The sequence below is a fragment of the Podarcis muralis genome, chromosome 3 (genome assembly GCF_964188315.1).
Source record: "Podarcis muralis chromosome 3, rPodMur119.hap1.1, whole genome shotgun sequence".
NCBI classification, from domain to species: Eukaryota; Metazoa; Chordata; class Lepidosauria; order Squamata; family Lacertidae; genus Podarcis; species Podarcis muralis.
The window spans coordinates 91,814,009-91,827,007 of record NC_135657.1 but is presented as its reverse complement, the minus strand read 5'-3'; the positions used below and the strand labels follow the sequence as shown (position 1 = coordinate 91,827,007).

The window sequence follows — 12,999 nt, the reverse complement described above, 5'->3', positions numbered from 1 at the left end:
CTTTTGAAATCAAGGTATTAGAGGGAATACAAGAGGAAATCACTACTTACCAACTAGCATTTCATAGAGAAAAACTCCTACAGACCACCAGTCGCATTCTCTTCCATAATAACCATCACCACCTTGTGATTTTAATACTTCAGGTGATATGTAGTCTGGTGTTCCGACAGCTGTATCACAGCGCACCATCCCTGTCTATATAACCAGATAAAATGCAACAATTAAACAGAACAGCCGCTAGATTTAGGCAAGAATGCTAACTTAATCTATTTTTAAAATATAGTTCTTAAGCAGCTATGAATTTAAGGCTGCTAACTGCACTTACTCTACAACACTGTCATTACCCATTTATAAGTTCTCTTATGAAATTCATGCCACAAGTATAAAGAAAGCTTGTTGAGGGAGCTGAAGGAGTTAATCTTGGAGCCAGGCAAAGTAAGCAAAAGCTGGGAATGTATGTTATGTCCGATTCATGGGCACAGAATCTACTGGAAGTCTCTGCAATAAATTGCAAGAGATATTTGGAGCTGGTCCTAAATCAGCAGAAGACAATATATAGGCACACCTCTGTTTAGACTGAATAACATAGTCCAGTTTTTATTGCTTTTTCTGTGCTCCAGCAAAGCAGGTCTTAGAAGTTCGCAAGATAAACTATGCAGCAAATATAGAACTTGAAAGCAAGCATGTCTTTCTACATGATTCAATACTTCAGTAATATTTCTGTTCAATGCTACTGTTATGTAGTGGCTAAGAGCTTCAGTTGTGAACCAGAAATCCTGGGTTTAGTTCTTACCTCTGCCATCAACTCAGCATCTCTCAGCTTCAGCCCCACATATGCAAGGGGGTTGTTTTTTTAATTACTAGCAAACCTTGGAAAGATTTTTCTAATATTTTCTGATAATGATAATATCTTCAAATACTAGATACGAAGTGTTTTGGAACTGTGATATAAATTCTAATTAACAGCACTACGAAGTATTTGCATATTCATCAAAGTTAAACTTCATGGATCTTCCCCGCTTCCAGTCTCCTTATGCTCTTTACCCCCTATATTGGCCTAGTTCAGATGCAGCACCAAACCAGGAATCTCCAATCTTTTTTGGAGGTGAATGTCATAGAGACTGCACTGGCCTCCTCAAAATACCAATTTCACGGCAGAAAAACTTGCAATGCTCCAAAATACCCCCACTCCCAAACTACAGGCAACACTCACCCTCGCACCCCAAAATGAAAGATAAGCAAAACAAACATTCAACACGCTTCTAAAAACAGGCAACAAAACTCACACATACCCAAAAAACAACCCCCAAACACAAGCAAAGACACACACATCCCAAACAAAAACAACAGGCAAAAGAAGGCAAACAATGCTTCATCATTATGGGCACAAATTTGTGCAAGCTTCAGGCTCCTGTGCTAACACCTTCTCTTATCCTCCAGTATATTTGCAAGAGGAGAGTGGAAGCTTTTGCTTCTGTTTTCAATTAACCACAGCAAGTAGAAGCAGCATTAAGTAATTTGCAAAGCATAGGGAAGAAAGGATTCATGGGAACACAGGAGGTTCGCACACACCATACTCCCACATGCAGGTATCATCATGCTGCCTGTATATACCCACAAGTGGAGAGAGTGAGGAACAGGTGAAGAAAATGAGGAAGCAGGATCTTCTGAGCAATGCAAGTGGATTGTGCTCATACTAATTTTATGAAATGCTGTTCTGTTCATAATTGCTAATACTAATACACAGCGAAAGCTCACTTCATTGCCCCAGGGGTAGCAAATAATGAAGTTCTTTACTGTTTAGCGTTTGAGGAGATGTGGGTCATACAAACAGTGCTATCTTAAGACATGGGTAGGGAACTTGTCATTCTGCGAATGCTGCTGGACTGTAATTTCCATCATCCCTAACCACTGGCAAAGTTGGCTGGAATTGATTTTGTTGAAGCCCAGCAATGTCTGAAGGGTCAAAAGTGTGATTCCAATCTGAAGAAAAATGGGGAAATCCACCTTTCAACAGCCTTAGCTCCTTATTTTTTAGTACCACACTTTGTAGAGAGAGTAAAGCATTTAATTTAAGGTTCTAATTCTTTACTTATTTTTCCTCCCAGTTCCTCAGTTAATCTGAACTCCCTACACCTAAGCATGTAAAGTTAGACACCTCCTGGTTCTAGAATTCTTTACTAGAGTCAGCCAGGTTTCATGTTGCACTATATAGGACGACTTATTACAAGATGGTTAAGCAGCTACACTGGGACAAATACTTATAGGGCAACCCAGCAAGTAGCTCCATGTACTGAAACCTAAAACAAATACTCACCAGGTGGTTCAGTAAGATATTCCCTTAATTATGCAACCCCCCAAATAAAGGGTGCTATGTTGGCGTTGTGTAACTCAAGTAAGTTGTTCTCACAAAATGGATTATCATGTTGCACTCCACTGATATGGTTACACTTATTTATTTATTAAATTTCTATACTGCCCTTCATCCGAGGATCACAGGGTGACTTACAAAACATTAGGAATGGCCATCTACTTGTGAGGCTGCAACTATGAAGCAGGCTCAATGTAAGGGTGTATGAGTGAAATCAAGGGTTTCAAAGGTTTGCTGACCAATAACACAATGTAAGAGCAAATATGCAGTAGTCAAAATTTGTTTTTGAACTGCAGTAACCACTAGAGATGCTGTTTTTTATTCTTTTAGCAGACGGATCATTTTGGGCAAGAAAATAAATGTATTTAAGATGTCAGTGATAAAGGCATACTAATAAGTAACATGTAGTTACAAAAATAATAGACACTAAAAAGAATGCTTTATGAGGAACATCCCATCAAAAGTATTGTATTTACACAGCTGTGATGGTTCCCTGTTGTTCAAGAAAACTACACATGATCTGGAGGTGCTCCAGATTCTTACTAAGCAGGGTGTCCAATTCTATGCAAAATAAAGTAATTGAATAGGCTGAATTGCTACATCAATTGCATCTTTAGAAGTCATCAATAATGGGATTACAAAATTGGCATGCCACAGTTAACTATGTGTAATTAAGTTTCTTTTCCATTTTTAACCCAAGCAAAACAAAATTTGAACACTCCAGACACAGATTCAGAGAAAGAGGTGTGATGCTGTAGTGCAGACAAAGGGTTTGGTGTGTCTCCGTCAAGGTTGTGAGTCTACCCAGTTAACAGATTGTTCACAGATTTTGTACCATAAGAAATGCGAAGTAAGCTATTTTTGCACTGTTAGAAGAAAAACGATGCCTGGAGGCACAGGCCATCTAATGTTTAGCCTAATTTTACCAAGATAGTTGGTAAATAGTTCTTTTATTTAAGTATCATATTGATTATCATCAAGATTTACCAAAGCAACCATTTTATGCATATATTATTGACATTTATTGCTATAATGTCATTAAAGAGATATGAGGCTTGAATTATTACACTGAAACAATGGAATAAAGGAACCATCATGTAGTTATGGTTCTCAGAAAAGCCCAGAATATGCCACATGACACAGTTATATTGCTAGTGCTGAGCAGGGGTGGCTCAGGAAACTGATTCAATAGGAGGCTGCCTGAAAAACATATATAAACCACTCTGAGCAATTCTACAGAAGAACAAGGCATAGGTCTAATTAAGCAGAGGCTGGATGCCCATCTGTTTTGGATGCTTTAGATGAGTTTCCTGCATAGCAAATGGTTGGACTAGATGACCCTTGGGGTCCCTTCCAACGCTACAGTTCTGTGATTCTATAACTTTCCACATAGCAAGAACAGTAGTAAAACTCAAAAATTACAGGGGTGGGAGTAGGGTGGGTGCAAGACCCACTCAGCATCACAAATACTGGTACTGGCCTAATCCACAGATCCAAGTAGACAGTGATTGTTTGATTTTCCATCTGCACCAGTACCTCATCCCACAATAAGCCAAAATGTCAACTGTATTTTAGATAGACATAAGGAATTTTCACAGAACTTTGTGGACTGCGTGTGGACTGCTAAAGTGCATTAGTAAGTAAAAAATATCTTGTTTGCATGTTAAGAAATCTGTTATGTCTATTAGCTTTATCCATACTTTAAAAATATTTATTTGGTGCATTAGTCATAAAAGCATTGCCCTAGCCCACATCCACATTTTTAGAACTGGCTCAAATTTTGCAAATGCCGTTTTGTCATATTTTTCTCCCCTACTAGCCTTTTGTTGATGCATGCTAATGTCTGATTAAGGACACAGCTGAATAGCATGAAATAAGTAGAATATATTTTGAAATTTATTCCAAATTAGAATCAATGGGAATACACTGGAATAAGCGTGTAAGTGCTTACAAATTAAATGGTGAAAATGTTTTATTTCAAATAAGTATGCTCGATTTATTTGATCTTAAATTTTAAAGTAAGTCATCTGAAGACCACTAGAGGATGCTATGGGTTTGATTATTAAGCAGTAAATACATGCAAGTTATTGTGCTCATTAGGAAGCAAACATTAACACAAGAGATAGACACGGAACTCAGGTGCTATCTCGGTTGCTCAGTTTTGTACATGTTTGATATTGAGTTCACACCCACCCTAATAGGCACACTTATTTAGAAGTTAGGTTCCACTATAAAAAAGCTCATTTCCAAATCAAGCACTTAAAATTCAATTGTAACCTGACTCCATACAGCAAGAATAATAAAATATTTTCCATTTCACTAGATAAACAGATCACTCTGCTGAAACGTTTTCCTTTTCTTTTACCAGCAACAGTTATAATCCATTCATGGTCACTATTAAAGCACTAATAGTTAATGAATGAAAATTTATTTCAAAGTAGTTAGCAGGCCTTTAATTGTAAGCATTACTGAACCTGTAACCCATGAAGTAGAGCAAACTGTAGAGAGGCACAAGATCACTACTTTCTACTCCATTCTATGTGGTGCTGTAGAACTTGAAAGAGTGCTTTTTCCTGCACTGACCTGTTCATCTAATAAGATCAGAAAATTAGTCCCTCCTAATGGTTCCAGCACTGGTTGATACACAAGGAGTGCCTTGGGAAGAACCTACTGAACGGTGGCTCCACATATTTGCAACTCTCCTCCCACTGAGGTGCATCCTGTCATTTCATTCCATTCTTTTAGATGACAGCTAAAGAACCACCTCTTCTGCCAACTTTTTGGATGTAGATGGGGTGGGTTTTGATTAATCTCCCCTGCTTTACTGTGGTGTTAGGATGTTGCTGCTGTTGTAATTTTAATTTGGTATAATTTTTATTATAAGTCTGTTTTCTTTATTTATGTGCACCCCCTGTGATGTAGTCAAATAAATATGCTTCATTGAAGCCTCTCCAGGTGGCTACCCCTAACTATGTTCTATTAAGGAGATGTCTTGTTCATACATTTAAAAACCACCAACTCACAAAGATTAGCAAAGCAGCCAGGGAAAGAGAAAAAGAAAAGCTGAAGCAGCAATTGTTTGCAAAGAGGGCAGGCAAGCAAAACAAGAGATTGCTGCTTCTAAAACGGGGTGGGTGGGAAAAAGGAGTGCCTATTATGAAAAAGCATCCCATTCTCCTTTCTATACAACTCACACATAGAAGGAAGAATTCCCTGTGTGTAGTTTGTACCATAACTGTGATGGTAAAGAGCTGCACATTGTGAGAGTTTCTAATGCACAATTACTGAGAATTTTATATACCACTTAACACCATTGTTTCTAAAAAGTGCCCAATGAGATTACAAAAGAGATACCAGAGATAAACTCTGTTAAAATTAACAGTGTATGTGAATACAATTGGTTGTTCAAATAATCAACTGAAACATTTTAATTTGTTCACAGTGCTAAACAGAAGTTGATCCAATAATGAATATGTGCCATGATTGAAACGACAGCACAGTGGGGCTTGGGAGGCTTCTTCCACACCTCACGACAGTCTCTCTTCCCACCTGACAAGCCACTTCTGAAAAGCCATGACCTATGTAAGACAACCTGTTAGAAAGATAGGTGCCACATCCACATAACCCCTTACTTTCCCTAAGCCAGTCTCTGGGCCTGTCATCAGACAGCCTTCTATTTTGTAATTAATGTTCCCTAAGGTATTATGAAAACTATCAGCAAATGGTAAAGCAAGAGGTCTTTCCTCACAAAGAGTCATTTATAATTTTCTTGCCTTTCTTAAAAAGAGATGGAGGTTTAGACCTGGAGTTCAAACCTGAAAAATAAAACCATATTCTGAACGTGCACACCAACATGCCTTCTTTCTCAATCTTCAAGGTAGATACTACTGAGAGATAGTAGCTTGGCTGAGGTTACCTTGTGAGTTGACAGCAAAGGTTAAGAACTAAACAGGAGACTCGGCACAAATTATCTTAGCCACAGCACCATGCTGTGTCTGTGTCTATGGCACAGTTAAAATTACCTCGATATAGTGCATATTATTTTAGAAGCACACATAATGAACCACATACTTACTTCATCCATTTTCATACAAGTACCAAAATCTGCAAGCTTCAGGTGTCCATATTTATCCAAAAGCATGTTGTCAGGTTTCACGTCTCTATGTATCAAGCCCATGGAATGAATTGCATCAAGAGCAAGGACGACTTCAGCAGTGTAAAATTTGGCCCACTTCTCAGGCACATCGTAATTGCTCATGAGGTTGACAAGATCTCCACCTGGCATGTATTCCATGACCATGTAAAGGTATCGGTCATCTTGAAAGGCACTAAAAAGCTGCACCCAGAAAGATGGACAGATATAAAGACTTCACAAAACCGGGCAATGTGCCACAATCTGTTGAATTCCAGTGAATTTATGGCAACTAGAGCAGCTTTCCCCCCTGCCTTTTAAGAATAGTTTTGGTATGATACAGTAATTGTAGCAGATCTTTAAGGAGTTCCAGAATAATTCAGTTTACACATCATGTCACTGATGAAACACATCTCTTATGGCTCACCAAACATTTCAAGAGAAAGTCAAGTACTGTACCGTTGAGAAACAAGTAAGTCTCCTTCCTCTGACAAGGCAGCATCAGAACTGACATCTATTCACAGGCACATTAGGAAAGGGCCAGCACCATACTTGCAACTCTTTGGTTTACATACAAGATTTTCTTTTCCACAAGCCCAATTCCCATCCTCCTCCTCCTTCACTTCCATTTCCCACTGCCTCCACTATGTTGGTAGATACAACAGCAAATCCATACAGCAGGAGGGAGAATGCAAGCAATAGTATCCCCTCAAGTTTACCTTCTGACTGCATCCAATAGTGTAATAATACAAAACGTATGATTGGACAAATATGTTTCTCTAACTCCAAAAACAATCAGAGGTAATTTAGGGAGTTGTGGCCTTTGGGTACACTACCTGCTGATAAAACCCTACAGTAAAAGATGTGCAAAGTATTGGAGAGTGTAGGAAGCTTTGCAAGCTCTCCACGCAACTTATATGGCAAGTGGTGATTAAAATCACAAAGACACTTCAATCCTTATAATAAGCAAAACTGTAACATCACTGAGCCTTGATTGTAGTCTACATGCTTTGTTTTGACAATAAACAAGAGAAGCTTCATATGATAGCCTGCCGGTTGTACTATGACTCATTACAAAGGCTTGATTTTTTAAAATTACACTTCCTAATAATATACAGTGGTACCTTGGAAGTCAAATGGAATCCATTCCAGAAGTCCGTTCAACTTCCAAAACGTTCGGAAACCAAGGTGCAGCTTCCGATTGGCTGCAGGAAGCTCCTGCAACCAATTGGAAGCCGCGGAAGCAGCGTCGGACGTTCGGGTTCCAAAGAACATTCACAAACTGGAACACTCACTTCCGGATTTGCGGCATTTGGGAGCCAAAGCGTTCAACTCGCAAGGCATTCGGGAGCCAAGGTACGACTGTATACCATTTAGTTAGCCTCAAGTGAAGAGAAAGCAGAACCCATTTCCATGGAAGTAGCAAGAGCACTGAGGCTCAAGCACCTGGGCAGAGCCTCCTTTTGACCAGCAAAAAGTTGCTAATGCCAGTAATTGAATTATATTCCTGAAACCACAACTTTTCTGTGTAGTAGCCTGTTGATACCAATGGGTGCTTTACTTCCCCAGAGAAAACTGTTAAATGGTACTCTTCCTGCACACCCACTGAAGGTCAATGGTATATACACTGTTGTAACAAAAATTGCCCCTTCCAGATTAAATTTATACCTTCTAACAACTTCACATCTGTAACTACAAGCCAATTTCATATATTCCTGTCAGCTTCTACACAACAAAAACACATATAAGCAATTTTACACTGTGCTGCACATATGACAGAATTAAACTTTCTGATGGGAGGGTGAACCATTTTCAACGCAACATAATTTGTTTGAACATCACATTGAACACTGATAGTAGCAGGTATGTTTAAAATCAAAATCAAGTACAGTGGAACCTCAGGTTGCAAATGTGATCTGTTCACAAACATTCACAACCTGCAGCATTCGCAACCCACAGCGTCTGTGCACGTGTGGGTCGCAATTTGGTGCTTCTGCACATGCACGAGCGCCAAAACCCGGAAGTAACCCGTTCCGGTACTTCTGGGTTCAGCACGGTACGCAACCTGAAAACGCGTAACTTGAAGCGTCTGTAACCCGAGGTACCACTGTAATTAAATCTGAAAGAGTCTCGCATTAGCAGTTAATTTTTAAGATGGAGAAAAGAATAAAGTTCTTAAGATTCTAAACTACAAATCCAAAATGTGAAATCAACATAAAGGACACAACACTACCAATTTAAAACCTCAATGCTTATTTAAACGTCACCTCAAACTACCACATAATTTTAATCACAAAAAAACCTTACCTGAACTACCCATGGACTGTTGGCAAAGGCCATTATATCTCTCTCCTCCCAGAAAAAGGCTGAATCTGATCTTTTGAGCATTTCAAATTTACTAAGAAGTTTCATTGCATAAGCCTTCTGAGTTACTTTATGGCGAACCTGTTGATCAAAGAAAAAGAAGTTACTTACTTTATCAAGACCTTACAGGATTTAAATGAAATCCTTTGTATTTTTGTCTGTGTGACTTGGTATCCATGATAAGTGGAAATCTGAATCCACTTCGATCAATAATAAAAATCAGAGTATAGCTATTCCTACTTCTTTGACCACTTATTTCATATATGAGTTGCCTAATAGAAACATTTCACTAAGCAGCATACAAAAATTTTAAAAACAACTATTAGCAATATATTCTGGCTGCATTTGCACCCTGGTTACCATAATGTGCTCAAGCAGGAAAGAGCCACAGTGAGCCACACAGGATGAAGGGAGTCAGAAGCTTTCTGCAAAGATCAAATCCATTATATTTATTTTAAAATGCTAAAACTCATCTCTTTGCACTGTAACCATGGCAGCTCATATTATATAGGACTGCAATTTTCTGATTTACCATGGCTGCTTTTTTAAACGTAGAGGTCTCTGCCTTACAATCCTTTGCTAAGGCACTGGTTTTAAGTTGTAAGTTGCATTAAGACTTGAGACAGGGGTCATTCCCAGCCTTACTTGGAGATGTGGGGGATTTTCTGCATGGAAAGCAGATGCTCTGTCACTGAGCTATGGTCCTTCCCCTTGCCCTGGTGACTTGCCACCTCCTTTTGACAAAGGCAGGTAGTAAGAGGAAGTTTTGAAAAAGACCTCAAACTCACTGCCCAAAAATTAATGGCTGAGGTACAGCTCTCTCTCTCTCCAACCTTTTCTGCTAGTGAAAAATGATGTAAGGGGTATTAGTTTATCAATTAGTTCTTCATACTCCTCTTTGCTTGGCTTGCTGTAGGCTTTATGTTTGTTAAAGACTTTTTATTCGTTTATTAATTTCAGCAAAAATGTTCCTTTTAAAGGGGTTTTTTTCTTGCCTTTTACAGCCTCCTTGTTTTTAAGACCCTTTTGGACTTTTCCACATCTTTTCTCATGCATGATATACATGAAATACATTACAAAGAAAGTTCGCAGGGACATTTTGCTGAGAATTGTATGGGACTGCAATCTAATCATGTAGAACCAACATAGATACTAGGTGAAGCTCTCTTTTGCACTGTTGAAGTCTGAATTAAACCTTTCTGGAAAATCAGAACTGGTCCCTTGAGATGAACTGATTAAATAAAAACCCTGAAGTAGTTTCCATTCACATGCATCATCCAATATTCAGTCGCTTGATTAAGTAGTTGATTGATTCATCAATAACACTCTACACAAAAAGGAAATGACATTAATTCATTTCATGAAAGCAGCCTAGTTGACTGTGATAGCATTTTTTAAGGTATTACAAGGCAAGCGGCCAAGAGTGTGAATAATGTTTGTTAAGTGCTTTGAACAACTGAAATGCCGCTATCTGGTGATGATAATTATGATTTATTAAACTCTCCTAAGAAGCAAACTTATACTGGGAGGAAGTCCCATTGAAAACAAACAGGATTGTGCTGTTAATATCCACAAGTGCTTTATGCACTATTAATGGAATTTTCAATTCATGCAACATGTTAAAACAACACTTCATTTTTAAGTGAAAGGGCAAATTTTTTACAAAGCACATTTGAGATGTTAACTGGTTCTAGAGTGCCTATTCTGCTGTACCATTAAGTATTGTACTTAAACAAGTTAGAAGCTCTTGCTCAAATGGGATAAAAGAACTCTTTAAAGTTCTTCCACCAGCTTTTTTAAAAGCTTGTTCTCCCCTTCCAACAACCCATCCTGTTCCATGCCAGATCACTCCTATAAAATTAATTACAAAGTCACCTCAAATAGAAATAATGGTTAATTGCTTACTGATTCCTACCCCACACATACAAACAAGTAATACAGACTGACAAAACTTCAAAGTTGCACAATGCTATGAAGATGCTATAAGAGCCACAAGAGCCCTATAAGAGCCCTACAGATCATCTCCACATCTCCACTATCACTCCTGGAATATTCACAGTAACAACTATATTAATATTGTTGCAAAGTGTCAAGAAATTAGATTAATTGCTTAACTGGTTGGCATTAAGCAAGCCCCTGTCTTTCAGCTAAATCTACCTAAGTGGGTGATTGTGCTAAAAATGCCACTTTGCACCTGTTTGGAAGAAGGCAGGATATGAAAATAACTATTCTCATAGGGGATAATCAGTTTTCAATGTTTTTCATTTATTTCCCACCCCCCTCCGATTGCAATTAAACCAATTTGGTGTTTGATGACACTAGTACAAGAATGGGGAAGCTTGTTGCTCCAGTGGATGAAATAGTTATCTGTCCCCACCCTATTGGCCAACTCTTGACAGGTGAGAAGGACAACCCACCTGTTAATTACCTGATCTCATTATTATGTCACATGATGAATGGCTGGTTGTTCCACCCAACTGTCAAAGTCCCAAGCATCTGACAGCCAACTAGTTACCAGGCACTTGTGAATTGTAGCACTGAGCAAGGGGCTTTGCTTGTCCCATTACTAGTGACTAGTAAATTCTAATTATTGTAGAGAATTGTTATTGTGGACACATTCAGAATAAATATTCTAGATGGGTGGCAACTAAGAATTGTTCCTCAGTCGCAGCTTAAGCAGCCTTGTATATTGGAAAAGACAAACTGTTAAATATCTTACAAAAGACATACACTGAGAAATATACTATAGATAAGAGATTGTTTTAAGTTTTTCAACATTAGACATATATGGATTAAAGTATATTGTAACCTACCCAGGAAAGGACCAATACCTTTGCAATTTGTTTGTTTAACCTTCTCCTGAAGGCGTATTTCCTCATTTGTTTACCTGCAGAGAGGCATTGCTCAGCTACAGCATTGTACAACTGTATAAACAAGGTATTATAACCATGTACACTGCACAGAAGAAGGAGAAAAGATCTGCACTACAGAAGTTGATGTGTGAGTAACTGGGCAAACTGGCACAATTTACATTAAGCAGCAGTCACCAAGTTTTTGAAGACTTTGGGTTATTTTGGAAAGGTTATCAAGTAAAAAGAAGAACAGAGGCACAGTCTTGCATGGTCAGTGGTCTGCTAGCAGGGCAGTGGAAGTACTTGCAACAAATATATTGGCAGTTCTTAGCGAGGAGGAGGAATATGCAAGAGTAACACACATGTTCACTTCTTTAAACTGTTTCAATTTCAATTAACTTGTTTCTTAGTAAACACTTTTGAGATTATACAAAGGACCTTCACTGCATGGTTTTCAAGAAAATGTTTGTCTTTCCCCTGACATGACTAGTTGGATGTTAACTTTGAATATTCAACAGAGAGGCATGCCCAGACAATAGTAAAATAAAAATGCTATTTTTTTTGAACCAGTTAAAAGGGCTTTTTTTAGATTTTCCTACTACACTAATGGAACAATCGGTGAAACAAAATGTGGGGAGAATCACAAAATTGCATGGGTATCAGTGAGCAGCTTTTGCCATGTACAGGGCAATCCTGTGCATGCCTACTGAGAAGTAAGCCTCACTGAGTTAAATGGGACATTCCCATGCTTGTGCATCATTGGAGACTGTTCAATAATTGTCCCACACTAGCTGGTGCCTATATGCAGGAGTTCATTTCCTAGCCTCCTTTTGAAAATGCTACTTTGCCTAACATGCTCTTGGCTGCAACAACCCTGTATACAAGGAAAAGGTACTCATGTAGCCAACTTGTGAAGGTGCCAGCATACATTTGCTGATTTGGAAGCACTGCTGGATTGAGAGGGTGATCTGGGGAAAGACATCTTGCAGATGTACATTTGTTATGTCTTAATGTAAGTCAAAATTTTAAGTAGGACTCAAGAGTAATGGTGACACACCATGTATACACAGGGTCACTTAATACTGTTTATATTATTAAGGCTACAACTTTCAGATGATTAGTTAGACTGACTGAGACTGTGGGAAGCTCTTAGTTTATTATTATTCTCCATGAAGTTAAAACAAACAAGCTATTACAACTAAGTAAATGCCCAAGAATGGGTGGGGGTTTACCCCCTACTATCAAGAGACAATGACATATCATTTAACTAATATCTGGGA

The 12,999-nt window shown here is 38.5% G+C and overlaps 1 protein-coding gene across 7 annotated transcripts in view; it reads right to left on the bottom strand.

Annotated features, from left to right (window-relative positions):
- Window positions 1-12,999, bottom strand: part of ROCK2 (Rho associated coiled-coil containing protein kinase 2) — a 72,031-nt gene that overhangs the window by 35,720 nt on the left and 23,312 nt on the right. For 6 of the 7 annotated variants that reach the window (XM_028722538.2, XM_077926343.1, XM_077926345.1 and 3 more), the window contains exons 4-6: window positions 8,811-8,948; window positions 6,447-6,707; window positions 51-195 (exon numbers count right to left, since the gene is read on the bottom strand). In XM_028722538.2, coding sequence (XP_028578371.2) covers window positions 51-195; window positions 6,447-6,707; window positions 8,811-8,948 — 544 coding nt within the window. The remainder of the gene's footprint in view (window positions 1-50; window positions 196-6,446; window positions 6,708-8,810; window positions 8,949-12,999) is intronic. The other variant, XM_077926348.1, reaches the window with a different exon arrangement.